At 38.0% G+C, this 18737-nt stretch overlaps 2 protein-coding genes across 2 annotated transcripts in view; one reads left to right on the top strand and one right to left on the bottom strand.

The window, feature by feature from the left end:
• Positions 1-18737, top strand: part of TMEM164 (transmembrane protein 164) — a 326236-nt gene that overhangs the window by 215072 nt on the left and 92427 nt on the right. The gene's annotated exons all lie outside the window — the stretch shown is intronic.
• AMMECR1 (AMMECR nuclear protein 1) overlaps positions 2428-18737 on the bottom strand; it is a 131985-nt gene continuing 115675 nt past the window's right edge. The window contains exons 4-6 of the mRNA XM_033116049.1: positions 7891-7981; positions 6392-6488; positions 2428-4035 (exon numbers count right to left, since the gene is read on the bottom strand). Of these exons, the coding sequence (XP_032971940.1) occupies positions 3921-4035; positions 6392-6488; positions 7891-7981 (303 nt within the window). The 3' untranslated portion in view covers positions 2428-3920. The remainder of the gene's footprint in view (positions 4036-6391; positions 6489-7890; positions 7982-18737) is intronic.

Here is an 18737-nt window from a genome sequence, read left to right as displayed (position 1 = left end):
GAGTGATTTCGGGGAACATATAAAACACTAAAATAACTTAGAAACTAGATCCAAATATTTCAAACGTAATCAAGTTTGATGTACAAAAACAGTCAGAGGTGGTTACAAAAGTGTTTTCTCAGTGCGTCTATGTGCCAGCGCAGTACTGGGTCCAGAGCAAAATAAAAGGTTTATTTTCTTCTGAAACAGTAATAAAAAACAAGGAAAACATATCTTTGTATATAAAGGATCAATGCTGGTCTTAAGAATAATGTAATCAGAAACCCTTAAATCGAGAGGCACAAAACAGGTTTCTGCTTTTAAAAAATAAAAGGAAAGTCACCAGTTTATGTAAATGGAGGAGGTGCTCATACCCCTCAAATAAACTTAATTCAGTTTAACATCACTAGCAAAAATCACTTAGAAACTGTACAAAAATAAAAAAGTTAACACATTTAATCCTGCAAGGTTTTTGTAAGGACTGGAAAGCAGGCTTTTGGAGCAGCATTTGGGCATGGCTGGGGGCTTCTTTGGTTTGATCTAACACACGTAAGAGATGGAACCTATTCCAGATGAGTTTCTAATTTCTTGCACATTTGAAGACATGAAAAGAGGCCAGTATACAAGCATCCAGTGTGCTGGGCATTGGGACTGTATGCACTGGACTGAAAATCTCCTAACTGCTTTAGGTGGGATGGGGGAAAAAGAGCAAGCCTTGCACTTCATCAATTACACTGACCTCTCCTGGTAGGGGAGATTGGAGAGGGTAGTAGCACATTCTCGTGCAGTCAGAAGGCCACTTAATTGAGGGGGGAGAGGGACAGTTGTTTTAGAATCTGGTACCTGGCTGACTTTAAGAACAAGAAAACCCTTCCAGAAATGGAAGGCTTTTGCTACATACTAAAGTAAAATACGTAGTATTTTCCAAGAGGAAAAATACCCAGTTGCATTTGAAAACCGAAAACATAAGTGGAACTAATTAACATTTAAAAGGGGGCTATGTAAACTTTGTGCTACTGAAATGAAGTTCAAGTATTACTTCTGAGCTATTTAAAGATCACTGAACTTATACAATATTCTGGTGATGATGAGTGCAATTCACATTTGTGTTTCTGAACAAATAAACCACAACTGGCTAGAACACCACCTTTGCAATTAGAATCTCTGTTGGAGTTAAAAACACATGCTACATACTTCAACATGTTTAAAGTTAATTCAAACCACATATTTAACAACTTTGTAATATACAACAAAGGTGAAAGGGTCTAGCATTTGTTTGTTTGAAGCACACCATTACAGTTTGTATAACACCTTTTATACTACAAAGTCTTTTAGTCAACAGCTACTTAGAGACAACAATGCACTGTGCATTAATTTGAATACAAAAGGAGACAAAACTATCCTTTTCCCCCAAGCCATGGTGGGAAATAATTGCTGACCTCGTCCTCTGTAGCCTGCAGGATGGTTATTTCTTCAGTATAACATTATCACACTGGTAAGAAAACCTGTATAACATCTGCATATATCAAGAAATTTTAAAAATCTGATATGATTTTAGAGTCCGCATGACCAGTCACGTGACCTGCTCAAGATTGATTAGCACCGTTAAATACATAAATACACATATGTATGTATGTATGTATAAGTATATATGTATACACACACATATGTATGTAATAGATCTTTTCTTTAAAAAAAACTTCTAACCATGAGCTCACCCAGGACAAGGAGCCTGTTGAACTGATGAGATGATGGATAAGATGGATCAACATTGGTCTATTTTGTCTCTCTTTAGTTTATTTACTTTTTTTTTTTGCAGCAGACAATATCATTCAGCTTGTGCTCCATTTCCCTATAAGGGCAAGAAAAAGTTTCCATCAGGTAGCCACTTGTTTTTTTGTATCGAAAGAGTAATCTGCTCCAAAATGCTCCCAAATAGAAATTAAAGGACTCAAAATCCCTTTGTAAAAGCCAACAGCTAGCTAGCTAGCTTTCGCTGACTAATCTCTAGGTTCAATGGGACTGGCTACCGAGATTACATTTCAGGCTAACAATTGGCTTCTTAGTTAAGGCATCACAACTGAAAATGGTTATTTCAACAAGGGATGCTGTGGAGGAAGGAATACCAACAAACTTCTAAGAACTCTCATTAAAAACTAAAGCAGTTTGCTTTGCCACAATGGCAAGCAGAAGGAATTCAGCCAATTATCTCACAAACTAGAAAAGGGTTTTTTTGACTTCTGAACTAGCAGTCTGTCACTTATCACAGCAACTATATGTATAAGCTATGCCATTTTGATATTCAGTGACATCTCCTACTTTAAACAATATATGTTCTGCACCATCCTTATATTCATCACTCTATATATTGGTTTCCTCTTTGAAAAAAATTATATATATGTATATATGTGTATATGTGTGGTGTGTATATACATATACACACCACACATATACACACCACACCACACACACACACACTCGCTAACATAAAATGAAGGTAAATCTTTCTCCAGAATCTTCCGTCATTTTTCCTGGTGATATACATACGGGCCTCCTATTGAAATTAGGAAGTTCTCTTTGTATGCGTCATGGGAAAGACCAGCTGTACAAATGAGCTCGGCTCTAACAACTTATATCATATCTAAATGCCAACTCCGTTTCTACAGGTATAACATAATATCAAATAGTAAATGTGTTTCTATGAAAAGTATGTAGTGCAGAAAGAGATTCAAGCTATTTTATAGTATTTCTAAAATTCCAGTATTGTCCCCATGACAAACATATCTGAAATCATGGCATATGTGAACTTTTGTTTCATTATATTATCTTTACCATGTCTGCAAATGGTACCTAAAATTGTCTCTGGCCAATTATGACTTACTGAAACCTAAAGCTAACAAATTTAAATTAATATATAATAGACAAATGTCTCTTTTTGGTTATTTGCTCAAAATTATTTCTCAGCTTAAAAAATACTTAAGAGTAAGGAATTTGTCTAATCTGTTGTTTCACATACAGAAACAAAATTTTATAAGAATATTTCTCTAAATTGCTTTTTTTCTAACCTCTCTTAATTCCACTTAATTATATTATTCTCAAAGGCACTAAATTCTGTATCTGCTCTCTTCCTGATATTCTCTGCTTTTCAAAATGAGTTCTATAGCATATTTGAAAGGTAGCTTGTACTTTCTTAAAACAGTGTTTTAGTTTATAAGTTGGTTCTATAAAGTGATGAGGCAGTCTCTCTTATGATAACCAGCACAACAGGCACAAATGATTTCTCACTCTGTGACAAGCCCAATCACGGACCTTCAAATGTTATATATTAGAACTAAAGTTCATATATTTTGACCATGGGAAAAACATATACTTAAGGAGTGAAGACTCACATACTAAGCTCTTGTAGCAAAATTAATTCTAGACAAATTCCAGAATATTACACAAATACCTGAATTTCAAATGAATTCCTCCCAAACTCAGCTATGAAACATTGTGTATCTCACTGAGGAAAACTATAGAAAAACCTAAATAAAATCCTTAAAAACCGCACAATTTCTTCCATCCACAGTCAACAGAAGGAAGAGAAGAAAGAAGACAGGAAAGTAAGGCAACATGGACAGAAAGATAGAAACCTGATTGAGACAGCAAAGCAAAATTCTATATAATATTGTAAGGAAAGAAAACCCCCCAAAGGTATATATGCTGCAAAAAAAAAAAAAAAATCAATGATCTAAAATAATAAAACAGGATCTTCTTAACAAATTTCGTTTTCCTACCCGTTACCATGATGATCTTAATTGACGACATCGAAGCTTCACCATGGCAACGGAAACTATCATCATAAAATGGTACAGTAAAAGAGATAGCTAGACCAAGAAGGGGCACGGTCTCCTGGGAAGAGGTCTGCAGAGAGGCCCAGTGACTGGCTGTGCGGCTCAGTGTCAGGAATAATGGTTGTACGGCGGAAGGGGATGTCCAATGCCATTTTGGAAATGATGATGCTGGCGATGAGCAAGGTATTCAGCATAGCTCAGGGTCATCTTTTCACTACGGTACCTGAAAGAAAGGCAGGGAAGAGACACAGTTAACATCAACAAATAGGTGACAGGCCAGTATCAGAGCTAGGAAGGACCTTAGAGATAATTTTATAGATCAGGAAACAGGCCCAGAGAGGAGCAGTGACTTGCTTGATGTCACACAGCTAATAAGTAGCAAAGCTGAGATCAGAACCCAGATCAGAACCCGGAGTCTGAGTCCAGTGCTCTTTCCACTCTACTACTCCTTGTTCAAATTCTTCTAGAAATTTTATTGCCCTCTCAGCCCCAGTTTGCTACGTAATAGGAAGGAACAGAGTGAAACCAACCTATTACCATCATGTACGCATCTTATTCACTTGACTACTTTTTCTTCTGGGATCTGCTATTGCTCCTTTTACCATTCCTTTCCCTCTGTCTGCACATCCACTCAGGTCTTGCCACTGAGTAGAAACAGTAACAACAAAAATCTTTCCTTAATCCTGGTGTCCCAAACCCTCTTTTTTCCCATCTCTAGCTTTTTCATTGCCACACTGCTCAAGAGTAATACATATTTTCTCACCTCACACTACTCAAGGCATCTTGGTTGCTGCTGCCACTCTTCTGTGGACACTACTTTTCCCGAAGCCTACCCCTCCTGCTTGACATCTCCTTATGGTGCTGCTCACCACTCCCTTCTTGAAGCTCTCTTGTGCCATGGATTCCACAACTGCACACTCCCTGGATTCTCCCCCTGCCTCCCAGACTGCTCTCTGACTTTTTATCCTACTCCTGCCTTGGAGGATTTTCCTACGTTTCTACCTTCAGTTCTTTGACCCTATGCTCTGTCCCTGCTTAGTGAACCCTATCCTAGTAGCTTCAACTAGGTCCTCTTTACAGACAATCCCAAATCACCATGTCTGTCCATAAGCTCTACACATACACATTTTCAGTGATTTCCTGGACATTTCTATACAGATATCCCAGGAAGCACTTCGAATCTAGAATCAATGCATAAACATGCCTGCCCTCCTGTGGTCCCTTCCTCGGCTGAAGGGACCTTGATCCCTTTTACCTAGATGAAAGCCTTGACTTACTTTTCTTCCCTACTTCTGAATGATGACTTGGTCCTTTCCTTTATTCCACAATATTTTCTTATCTGTTCCCTCCTTTCTTCCCATCCCTTGTTAAGGCTCCCATTTCACCCTCTTTGGATTGCTGCCAGATAATCTCAGATAATAGCAATGTTTTCTAACTAATTTTCCTGTTTCCAATTCCAGATTTACACCTACCCAAAACCTTTTGTTTAAAACCTTTCAATAGCTACCAACTGTCTATAGAATCAGGTCTCAATTTCTTAGTCTGGAACTCAAGACCCTGATATCTGACCCAACCTACCTTCTTCACCATATTTTCCTCTAATGACCACCTTCTATGTGTACACTGAAAGAACAGCCAAATCGGACTATTGAACATTCCTCAGTACTCGCTCAGAACTTTGCCACCTACATGTGTTGACTCACAAAGTTCTTTTAGTTAATCTCTTTCCTTCCTTCCCCACTCTCCACCTGTCAAATTCTATCTATTTTTCAAGCTCAGCCTTCAGTTTAGCTCCTCTTCGAAATTTTCTGTTATCCCCACCCTTCCCTGGAATCCCTCTTCTCCTACTTTATGATTTCACATCATCCATCACAGTCTGCCTCATATTAATAATTGTTTCTGTACATGCCCTCTGAGACCATGAACTCAGGGAGAGCAGAGATGGAGGCATTTTCAAATTTGTAACTCCTTAGAGCTGAGAAGAGTCCATTTTTAGACTTTTTTACACTATAGGCATTCAGTGTGGTTTTATGGAATTAAAATAAATGGAAACTACAACACATTTTCCTAAAATGTTCAATATTTTCCATTTTAAATAAGTCTACCTATTATCCCCATGCAGAAGTTTATTTAGCATTTGTGAGTCTAGCTCAATTGTATTTTTCAGCAAGCTTTCATGGGAGACTTCTATCACTGCCAAAATTCTAAGGTTAAATTCAAATTTGAGGACTGCTTTTCAGAATCCTGGGATTCTGCTAAGCCATGCCAAAAGCTAGCCAATAGTTAATTCAGATAACGTTCTTCAATAATGTAGTCTAAAGGCCCAGAGGGTTTGCTCATATAAAGCCAGAGTAATCACACAGAGCTAAAGATGGGAAGGATGGGCTCATATATCATACAGGCTTTACTGCCAAGCAGAGTTCCATTGTATCCACCCTCAGTATGGCCCTGCCATGCATTTCCACTCTGTTTCAGAAAAGAGAAGCAAGTATAGTTAGAGAGACCAAAATAATCAAAGGATTATAAGCATATACATCAAAATGTACTGGCTGGCTTATACTAGAAAATGCCTTCAGTACCTGGTCAGTTTTATGGTTTTCCTGAATTCATTAGTAATCGGAGCTTTGTATCCTCCTTTCCTCAGTAAGGAGTCTATAGTCTGAATATGGTCCCATCCTGTGGAGAGTAGACCAGATAAAATATAGTCAAGTACATGTAACAAGCACCTTTGGTTAAATACAAAATGACTTTGTAGAGGTCAGCTACCAAATGCCATCAACTCCTTTGGTCCTAAAAATCACACAGGAGAGCTAAGAGTTCATCCTGCACAGAAGCAGGTTCACCACCACACCCCTAATATTCTAGCTATCCATGATGGTGAACAACAATGGCTTCTTACCTCAGCCAAATTTGAAGGTAAGAAGCTGAAGAGGTTGGCTATAATTGCTCAGTCACTTCTCAGTAACAAACCACAAACATTGTATTCTCCTCTAACAGTGACATCTTGTAAAAGGGAGGGAAGAGCCTATGTGTCATTGTGCCAACTCAGTAGTACTTAGAACTCTCATACTAACTCATGGTAATTGCTGTTCCTAATGGCATCTTCTGTAGTCAATCAAGTGTATTTATGTGTAGTGTTCAAGGGCATTTTTATTGGTTCTGACTTGGGATGGTATACTAATATCTGAGGCCCTCTATCTCTTCTATACGCTTTACGAAATCAATGGAACTGCAGGATTAAGAGATTTTCTATAAGCAACCCAAACAAATCTTCAGCTAGCTGCCTTAAAGACTAACTCTCGTTTGGGGGTTTAATGATATTAAATTTTGCCATTATGCATCTCACATTTTTATGAGATAAACATGGGAAAACCAAATTACAAATGTTTTCCGATGAGAAGAAATGCTCTAGTAACGTAAAGAAGAAATATTCACTTCGATGAAAAAATTTAGTAGTGGCTAGAAAGGACAAGATACTACAGAGTGAGAAGTTATTTTGAGTTACATTAGTGGTTCATAAAGGTTTGTGGTTTATCTGCAAAACAGAAAAATGTTTGTTGATTAGGAAGTGCAGACCAAGTATATAAAACACTACTTCGTGTATTCTCAATGCCCCTAACCTTAATGGGAAACCAATAATCATAATAGTAGGAAAATGAGTAATGGCAACCACCTAAGAATGAAATGTTTGACACTGACAATGAAATGTGTGGCTGACTGTCACACCAAAGGCTTGTTTATACTACGCAAGGCTATAGCACGATGGAATATGGGAAACTGGCTTTTCAAATTCATAGCAAACTATTGCCTAAAATAAAACCCAACTTTTACAAATATTTGCTTTTTTGAAAGTATACTTTTGTGTTTCTGCTGTCAAACTTTAGTGCACAGATTCAACTTCTGTGTGAGTGATTCACCAATTTCATAGACATTTCAGTGGCAGGGATTGTAGAGTCATTTCTTGTAATTTGACATTGATCAATTATCAGACGTAACTGCAAGGTCAGATACTGCATTTCAGTTTGCATATTTGTTTAAATTCGTCACCAGATCATATGAAATAAAGTACAACAATGACCTTGCTCCTTTGCAACCTCCGGTAGGTAGGTGGCGGTGCGTTTTGATCCTTTTTCATTGATGAATTCTATTCTAATGCCATGTACACCCACCTGAAAGAAATTGGCAGTTTTATTAGTACAGTCTTCTTCATAGAAACAGTAAGAAAAAATTATAATTTAACTTTCAAGAGAATGCAACTCTTCCTTTCCCCTTGGTTTTGGAAGGGCATATCAATTTTCTCTTTGCAAAGCATCGACTTTGGGTTTGAAAGCCATTATGATGGCCACGGAGACTGAAAACACTGATTTGCATGTGGCCAACAGGTGCTGGGCTTTTCTATTCTGTTTGGGACTGGGACAACCATTCTGGGGCTGTGTGTGGAATAAGACTGATGATAGCAAGAATCTTGTGCCCACTCCCAAATTGTGGCTCATGACAGTAAGGAACTAGACCAAGGGAACCAACTTTCAAGAAACAGCAACTACCCTGTTTTCAGGTGCAATCACCAATTCAGATTAAGTTCCGAAACTTCTGGAGCTGCTTACTTCCTTCCCAAACTGTCTAAGTCTCTTTAAAACCTTGAATTATATGTACATAAGCAAACACAGATAAGACTGAGATACAACATCATCACTAAATACAGATAGGATTTCTAAAACAATGTATCATAGCTTAAAGGGCACCAATGGCAAAGCCTGACTGTCTAGCTGCATCATTGCCCACACATTACTGCTACACTTTAGAGGAATAAAGATTCCAAATCCCTTTGGGGCACAGCATTTTAAACATGGTTTATATACTAACCCAGAGACCATTGTAACTTGTTGATGTGAAACATTCAAAGTTTTGGTGATGCTCTAAAAAAGATAGTCTTCTAAGTAAAAGTAGGCAATTTCTTGCTAATGTTTCTAAAAAGTAGTGTACTTTGTCTTTGATTAGTATTCAATCAAAAAGAATCTGTCCTTTCCCCCTCCTATCTTACACACAGTATAGAGCCAGAGATCATGAAAAGTTCTTAACTTCTTTGTAAACATGGATAACAAAAATGAAATTTCAAAAGCATAACAACTCCATTCTGTTCTTCTAAATCTATGGTTGCCTTAGACCAGTGGCTTCCAAGTGGAGCGTATGGTTGTCCCAGGTACTGGAGGGAAGATGTCAGGCTAGGTAAACCTTTTTACCCAGAAAAGAGGCTTCTTTTCAGCAGATGAGAGAAGTCATAGACCTTTACTCTTTTCATCTACATGGATGTGAAGGTCTAGAAGAGGAAAAGGGGTCCATAAAAAGGGTGTTTTTTTTGCTGCTTCTGCCCATAGGCTGAAGTTTTCAAGGGAATATAAAGTCCTCTGGAAAAAAACCACTTCATTCTTTCCCAGGTCTTCATCCATCCATCCATCCATTAAAGTCTGTCAGATATTCTGAGCAGTTTATGGTTTTTTATTAAAGCCTATCTCTGTGGCTATTTCTTCTATCTATTTAATATCAGCATTCTTATGAATCTCCTTTTGCTGAAAATGCAATCAGGGTAGCTGTTTAAAAGCTAACACAATCAGGCCTCCCATGCCCTGTGGGAAATGGCTGTGGACAGCTAAGAAGAAATATGAGTGCTTAGCTATCAGGGATTTCTAGGATAAAGGACGTCTACTAATCTCCCCAGTGCCTGACACAGTGCTGAGACAATGACAAATTTGTAGCAGTTTCTGTGTACTAACTTTCTGATCAGTGACTGAGATTTTTTTTTCCTTTTATAATATCATATGCTTCATAATTTGTTTTTAAAGATATACAGCATAAATAATTTATGCCTCCATCATTCACTGAAGTGAATTTTGCATCTCCAACTCAGCTTATCAAAATCTGTCATGTTAAAATTGAAAAAGAATTTTGGTGCTTATTAAAGCTTCTACTCAAAACAATGAGAGGTAGAATGTTTCCCTATCTCTGGGATGAGCGTGTTAAGACTAAATCAGTGGTGTTTAACTGGTATAGGGTGAGGATGGGGGCTGCAAACAATCATAATTTCAGGAGGCTTCAGGCTTCAGCAAGTATAGTTTGAAAAAAGAACAACTCCCAGGGTGATTTTTATTCTGGATTAACTAGATAACCTCTAATAATCAGTTGAGCTCTGACAAACTATAGCTATGTATTGGGGAAAAAAAGTGATTTAGGCAAACTGGAAGTGGTTTAGAAACATAAATTCTTTCTTCATAGGAGTACATTCTGTGCTCCTCAACAAAAATTTCAGAGATTTTTAAAGCCTAGTAATTTAACAATTAAAAGAGGTTAAGACCAATTGTATGATATGTGAATAATATCTCAACAAGACCCAACTGAAAGGACATGTTGACCCAAATAAAAATTATTTCACAAATAAAACTCATTGACTCTTGTGTTTTGAGAAGGCCCCACCATCAAATTTTGATATGAAAAAAATATATCAAAATTCTCATTTTGAATTAGTACCACATTTACAATTTTAAATTCTTTTCTGTGTTCCTATGATTTTGAACAATCAAAAGCCCCTGTAAATTGAACTGTAAGTATGGTGATTTTATTTATTTTTATTTATTTATTTAATAAACTTTATTGGGGAATATTGGGGGACAGTGTGTTTCTCCAGGGCCCATCAGCTCCAAGTCATTGTCCTTCAATCTAGTTGTGGAGGGCGCAGCTCAGCCCCAAGTCCAGTTGCCATTTTCAATCTTTAGTTGCAGGGGGCACAGCCCACCATCCCATGCGGGAATCGAACCGGCAGCCCTGTTGTTCAGAGCTCAAGCTCTAACCAACTGAGCCATCCGGCCGCCCCAGGTACGGTGATTTTAAAGTGAATCCTTTGTGAGAAATAACTTACTTGATAGGTCAAAAATATATTCCACAAAGATATAAAGCCCAAACCAGAGTGACTCATTTTTTCAACTAGTGGAATCAGGAGAATGGTAATAATGTTCTAAACAGAATCAAAGCATAATAGCTTTTTGTCACCTGTTGAGCAACAGCATTTTCTTTACTCCCAGAACCACAGACATCACCAAATAGTCATACTGCACAGTCAAAACAGGAGAGTGGAAAATGGCTTGCTGTGGAGGAAGACTGAATCTGGCCAACCTATGGAAATCACTGGCTTTGCAAATTAAGTCATCTCCACTTGAAATGAACACCAAAACTAATTCCGTATTTTTTGAGGGAGGCATCTGTCACAGATGCAACTCCAAAATATAACCCTCATGTATAATAATTGAATCCTCCTTTAGATAGATTGGAGGATCCTTCAGCCCAGCAGCATCCCAAGAGACAAAGGCTGTAGTTGCAATTATCAGCTAAATAAGAGATCAGCTAACTAGGGACTTGGGATTCCCCTTGCTCTAAACTCTATTGCAGTAAATTTCCATTTCTAAGGATGGATAAGGAAGTAGCCTATGGGAAAACTATGTCACCAAACATACCCCTAATACCACTGCTCAAAGTACAGCCAGGTGGGCAAAAACTTGGAGACTAGCAAAGCTAGCCTTATGGGAGTCTGCAGGTCATTTTCAAAATTATTAGAAGGTCTGAGAAAAAAACGCTTTCAAGGTCCATCAGCTGTGATAATCTCCTTTTAATCAAGACTGTACTTTTGCTAAGCAAAGCTATAAATCAACTCCAATGGTAGTAAATTAAATGTAGGACTTATAGATAAGAGGATATGGAATTAAACAGAGCTGTATCTGTGTGTGCTGAGGGAACATTAAGAGCAGTTCAACAGATTCCTATTTCATGCTAAAGAGAAGGCCATATTTATTTGGAATCATTCCATAGCAAGTGATTTTTATTAATGCTATTATACAATCCTTTGTTTTTTAACATCGCCCAGAATGATTAAGTATCAAGATTAATGTTAGGACTTGAAAATATTATGTTGGTACAAAAGTAATTGTGGTTTAAAAGGTTAAAAATAATTTCAAAAACTGCAATTACTTTTGCACCAACCTAATATATCTTGATTGTTCAGTTTGGGGATTATGCATCCCCAACTCCACCTGGCCTCGGCCCCATCCTTTTTCCTCTCTTGGCCATTTTGCTATTTGGTCACTCCTGTGTCAGAGAGTGGGCACAGAGAGAAGAGATACATGCAAATTAATCGATTTTCTACATAATAAAAGGTTTGGTAGGAGAAGAGATTATAAATAATGGCTAAAATGAAGCTTCTAGACTGTCTGCAGATTTCATTTATCCTCGTTATCCGGTCCCTTGTGAGAAATGCGGCTTCATTTAAAACTATTATCCTCTAATGCAGTGACTCTGGACATAGGAGCATTGAAAAAAAGCACCAAAAAACAAAAAACACCTGCTCTGCTCTCACCCCATTATAATACCTGGTCCATATTATGCTCCTCACAATTGCATTAGACAAAGTTTAATATACCCTAGTCTGTCTATAAGGCAAGTGTTAGTCCTATAATTCACTAGCATCACTACAAAAGGGTCTCAGTTTTACTTGGGAACCTAATAAGCAAGCCAATAATCTGGATATGCTGAAACAACATGAAAAAGTCATCTGGCTAAAAGCATCAATGAGTATAAAATGTGCTCTGCCTAAGTTGAGTAGGCTCCATGCAAGCCTAGGGCCATTTGGGTCCACAATTACCCCCACAGTCCAGATCCTCAAAACTAAATCTTCCCCTGATCACATTCTGGCCAAAATCAATCTATTTACTTCCTCAGGTTCATCCTGTCTTAGCAAATGCCACAGTTAGTCCCACTCTTCCCCACTTTCAGAACCAAGTGTTGGGTTTCCCTCTAACAGGTTGGCCATAATTCACTCCACTGATTTTCAGTGAGTTCATCTTGAATAAAACTTAAAAAAACATATCAGGGGCCTGCCCGGTGGCTCAGGTGGTTGGAGCACCGTGCTCCTAACACCGACGTCACTGGTTCGATTCCCAAATGGGCCAGTGAGCTGCACCCTCTACAGCTAGGATTGTATACAAGAGCTGGGCTGCTGTGAGCTGCTGTGAGCTACCGTATGCTGCTACTAGCGGCCGGCGGCCGGTGAGAGCTGTTGTGAGCAGCTGACCACCGACCGACTGCCTCAGCCGGGGGGAGCGCAAGGCTCCTAACACCAGCATGGGCCAGGGAGCTGTGTCCTACACAACTAGACTGAGAAACAATGGCTTGAACCGGAGTGGGGGGGGGAATGGAAGAAGAGGGGGGAAAAAAAGAAAAAAAATATATCAGGAGGTCAAAGAATTGAAAGTTGTTTGAGATGTCTTTGTTGATATCATTTGGCAAAATATGCTTTGCCATTAACAAAGCAGCCAATAATCACTGGTCATTCACATAAGATGGACCTGCCAGGCTCAATATGCCAGTTCTATTCAGTTGAATGAAAGGACTCTGTTCCTCATGAGAGGAGCTCAGGATGTTTGGCACATCCCCTAACCTTTAGAGGCTGGCATCACAGAAGACACATGCTCTCTCACAAAACAGCCCATGGTACCAGACAGAAACAAACACTGCGCTGGACAGCCCATGGGTCTGACCCAAAGTCTGGCATTTCTTATATTCTTAGGAGGAAAAAGCCCTATGTGGTATTTCTCTAAAAGCACAAAACCCACACTACAGCACACTGCACTCTTTCACTCATAGTCCCACAGTACCTTCTGCCCCACCCTGGCTTGGCCTTCTGGAGACTGACTCTTTTCCCAGTGAAAGCAAATTCAACATAAAGGAGGAAAATACTCCAAACTTGGGCCTACTCCAGGTTTACCCTTCTGAATAATTCTTATTTGGGCAAGAAAAATTAAGAAGTTAATCATAAAGGCTGATGACAATTTGTACAGATCCTAATGAATCACTTCCCCCATTCCTGATACAACCAAATTATAATGTAGACTACATATTGGCCAGATCTGCCCATCAAATCCTTAGAGTTGTGATCTTGCATCACTTTAACCCACCTACCAATTTCATAACTAAGTCTGAAGCTTTGAAGGTGTCCATCTAATTAACAACTAACAATTGTTAACAGTGAACACTTCAGACTCTGGCCAAATAATGAATTTTAAAAACTGTTGCTAAGATTTTTTTTAAACTCAGTAATTTTTACTTTTGTAAAAATTCAAAAGTAAAACTTAATAATTGTAAACACGGATAAGTTTTTGTTTATAAAAATAGTATATGCATATTACCAAAAAGATCCCCTCAGAAGAGCATAAAGGAGAAAATAAAGATGACCTGGAGTCCTAATATCACCTAGAGACAACTGTTGCTTTAGTGACTTAAAAAATGATATCTCCTGGGCCGGCCCGGTGGCGCAGGTGGTTGGAGCTCCATGCTCCTCACTCCGAAGGCTGCCGGTTCGATTCCCACATGGGCCAGTGGGCTCTCAACCACAAGGTTGCCGGTTCAACTCCTTGAATCCCACAAGGGATGGTGGGCTCGGCCCCCTGCAATTAAGATTGAACATGGCACCTTGAGCTGCGCTGCCTCCCGGATGGCTCAGTTGGTTGGAGCGCGTCCTCTCAACCACAATGTTGCAGGTTTCGACTCCCGCAAGGGATGGTGGGCTGCGCCCCCTGCAACTAGCAACGGCAACTGGACCTGGAGCTGAGCTGCGCCCTCCACAACTAAGACTGAAAGGACAACAACTTGACTTGGAAAAAAAAAAAAGTCCTGGAAGTACTCACTGTACCCCAATAAAGTCCTGTTCCCCTTCCCCAATAAAAAAAAAAATCTTAAAAAAAAAAAAGATATCTCCTGAACCAACTGAGATGCCACGAAGGACTATATATAATTCCTAGGCTGTTTTTAATCTATTATCTGACCAGTTCCTGTAGCTGTCCTTGAATCTCTTTTAAGTGAGATGTGTAGAAGCAGAAGAAATACTAGACAATGAATTAAAAAGGATAATTGATCATGAAGCCATCATTTGGGCACAAGTAATCTTTTTACTATATTCTATTAAAACCGTTTCATCATCTACCTCAGTTGAGATTTTTTTCCTGTTGTTAATTTTGTGAAAACAACAGCAAAGCTCTTCTTGACCAAAATAAATATTTGTTGCTCTTTTCTAAAATCCCTGCAAATCAGTTATCTTCAGGTTGGAAATTAGTTCAGTCTCCATGGACCAATTCTTGGCTTTTGCAGAACTTACCAAAGGACCAGTTAATGCCAAGTTTGATTCATATAAGAAACTCAGATATCTGTCTGAGAAACACAAGCTTGCCAATTTACTTTTCAAAGGCCACCAAATGATTCGATAACACTTACTTTAATAATAACAGTTACATAGCTCTAAAATACCTGAACTAGCTAATAATCACCCCATGAACTCTTAAAGAATTAGTTAAGATTTTAAATAAAGCATGGCTAATGAAGAGGTGCTTTGAAAAGCTGTGAAGCCAAACATGTTTATATCATTTGAAATGAAAGAAACTGTTCTTACTCTAAGGTTTTGCAGAGAATGAGTGACAGCTCAGTGTTCAATTAAGGAAAAAAAAAACTAATTCTCTGTAATGATTAATTATAATGAGCATTCCTTAAAAACTGAACATATGAAGATTTCCAAGGAAAGTTCAGGTAACACAGGTGACCTTTAAATAACAAAGTCTGCTTTTCATCAAAAGTAGAAAAATGCATTCCTGCCATAGAAAAACCCCCCACAAAAACAACAACAAAAACAACAAAAAACAATAATGAGGAAGGACATGAATTTACAGACAGAAAACTAAAGTTATAAATTTTTCTTAAAATCTAGAGATGTGAATTAGTTTGCTTTTCAAAGGCTGGGGTGGGGGAGAAAGCTCTTAGCAAACATAACTAATATAAAATAATATTGTTTGCCTGATAAAAAAACTAAGAAAAATCTTAGACAAGTTAGAACTGTACATTGAATATCTGACTCAATATGGTTTTACTCAGTCTACAAAAGAGATTTGTTCCTTAAAAAAAGTTACATGAGTTGAATTTATGTAAATGAATTAATTTTAAAGTCATGAGGAAGACAATAAAGAAACCCTATAATATGTCCTTCTGACAAGCAAAATATCTATTTGTAAAGTGAATAATCACTCCTTAATATATTTGCTTAATTTAGATTTACACATATAATGTTGCCTTAAAGAAGGTTGATGATACAGTACCATATAAAATAGAGGCACTTATGGTTTACAATATTTTTCTAAAATTTCTAAGAATTCTCCTAAAGGGAATTTAGTGAAAAAGAAATCTAAAATGTACAATGTCAAAAACTGGACTATTTTTCTTTTTTTACTTTTGTTGCCTACATTTAAGTTAGCAATGGCCAATTTAAAAGTAAGGACCTTTTTATGACTTTTCAGAATGGTTAGTGGTGATTCATTCTCTGGAAGTAAAAGTAAAATAAAAGACATTTAAAAAAAGGAGTCACAGCATCACACTCGACAGCATCCAGAGACCTTAGGTATTATCTAGTCCAACTTTTCCAGCTTCCCAGTGAGGAAACAGAGATCCAGAAAGGTCACCCACCGAGCTGGGTAGTGGCAGTCAGGAAGAGAAACCAAATCTCCCCATTCCCAAAAATACAGAACTCTTTTTCATTAAGTGCTGGGGAACACACACGCACACACGCAAACTGTATCGGAAAGAATAGACGATAATGGAACTACTAAGGAAAGGGATGGAAGAGTTTTGCGGATTGGGGGAAAGCAGGAAAACGTCCCCCTATAAAACAACACATTGAGAGAAAACAGGAAGGAACTGGAGGAGTCCTAAGAATAGATGACACAGCCCATTTCACTAAGAGTACCTGTAGCTAATGGAAATTTTTATGCATTAAATCACCTTCTAGAAGTTACTTTACTTTGTTCAGCTTGCTTCCTCACTAGGCTTCTGATACATTGACTTGTTGATTCACAGCAAATTCTTTCTAGATGGCCAGGAAGCATGAAGCATTCCTTTCACAATGTTCCACAGCACTTGAAAAACATTAAGAGTACAGCATCAGGACAAAGACTAAATTATCATAAAGGTAGTGACATCTTATATAAAAATCTCAAGGTTCCTAAGAAAATACTGAAAAGCATTTTCCTAGATATATAAAGCCTGTATGTATTTAAGGTGGGAATCAAGTTAGAAGAGAAGCAAAACATGGTGTATATCACAGGTGGGGAAAAATAAACAAGGGGGGTAGACAGAACATATACAATTAGAAGTCCTTTCACTTGGTAACTTAGTGAGTCATGCTAACCATCTGTGTATGAATGGTACATTGAGACTTGTTTTCAATGGTACTGTTTTCAGTGGTACATTGAGAGGAGCTAGAAAAAATGTGAACCTTTAAGGAAGGAGGATGAAAAGAACATGAACTTCTAAAATATATGAGAGATGGTGACAGCTGATTTATTCATCTCATCTGTTTACTCTCATGCAGATTGTTACAAAAGTGCACTGTTATTAAATGCAACTGAGTATGTCAGAAACAGAGCTGTGATCGCTCAAGAGGTGTGCTTTATTTGAGACTGCTTTTAAAGTATAGTACAGCTCGCCAAGTACCAGGAGTCCAATAAGCTCATGTACAATGACAGATGCTTTGGTCCTTTAGGGACAGAGCGAGACTAGGAGTGTAGAGTCTAGATCTAAAGTTCAGGGACATACTTTTGACACCAAACAAGAATCATGCTGACCAGCCCCACTCAGCACGGGTTGATTCCATGACAGTGTTGGGTGCTAAAAAGGAACAGTCTGGCTGAAGACCACAGTGTTTTGCCCAAGTGATAGCAGTATATTCAGGTGAGATATCAGTGATCCAGGGAGCTAGCTATATCACAAATGCCTGATGGTTTGTGAAAATGTCACTAATTGATTGAAATATGATGTATTGGTCTACTATAGAATATAGAAAACATTTATTTTTCATGCCTTCAAAATGCTCTTGGCTCTAAAAATCAAAATAAAAGATGCCTGACTAGAGTTTAGAAAATATTTTGTCTTCTGTCAGCAAATTGCTACACAAGCTCCCTCAAGATCACTGGTAGGATACTTGCTATACAAGTTCTTCCACAAACAAAAAGCTTATTCATTTATATCATCCTGAAAATGAGCAGCTACGAGATGACACACCTACTATCACCCCTCAAATCAAACTCCAGCTATTGTAATGTCATTAGTTTTATATCATTTCAGATCTTTAAAATTAGGAGAGATGGCTCCCAGGGTAACTATACAAGTGCTAGGATATATATAATTTTAGAGAACTCCAACATGCTGCATGAGCTTTTATTTCTTTCTAAAGCGCCATGTCTGTCAATCATCCTGTCGTTCAGAATTAAAAGAGTGCTGTCAAAGGAAAAACACAAAACAATGGTATAAATGTTTGCGTTGAAACACAAGGCAGATCACTTCAGATTTCTCCTGAAGCAACTTTCAGGGAGCAATTTTCCTCATTTAATAACTACTTTAGTCTTACAGGTGTTTATCAATTAATGATTTTTTCCCCTCAAGCTCATTCATTTTTTATCCTTCTCATACCTACCACGGCAGTTAAGTAGATCATGACATGGGCATTCTCAGATCAGCCATTCTCAGAAGGGTGAGGCCACTGTTCCACTTTGTCTTACAGCCTTTTGTGAATGGTTTTGCTGTTTTAATGACTACCCAGACTCCTTGAGAATCTACCTACAGATACTTGTTTTAAATATTATAATTACTATTTTGAGGAAATATAACATGGTAGCATTACTGATCATTCTGTTAATTCACATTGACTTGAAATTAATTACATCCACTTGTGAAACCATTGATCAGGAATTCCTCATACCACGTATCAAATACAAGCATCCTAGCCTCTAAACAAAGTCAGATGCAAATCCTACTTTCCTACTAAGTTCCATTATAAAATTAGAGATGTGT

This window comes from Rhinolophus ferrumequinum, chromosome X (genome assembly GCF_004115265.2).
Source record: "Rhinolophus ferrumequinum isolate MPI-CBG mRhiFer1 chromosome X, mRhiFer1_v1.p, whole genome shotgun sequence".
Classification (NCBI taxonomy): Eukaryota; Metazoa; Chordata; class Mammalia; order Chiroptera; family Rhinolophidae; genus Rhinolophus; species Rhinolophus ferrumequinum.
The sequence above is the reverse complement of the archived record's forward strand: the minus strand, read 5'-3'. Positions and strand labels throughout refer to the sequence as shown.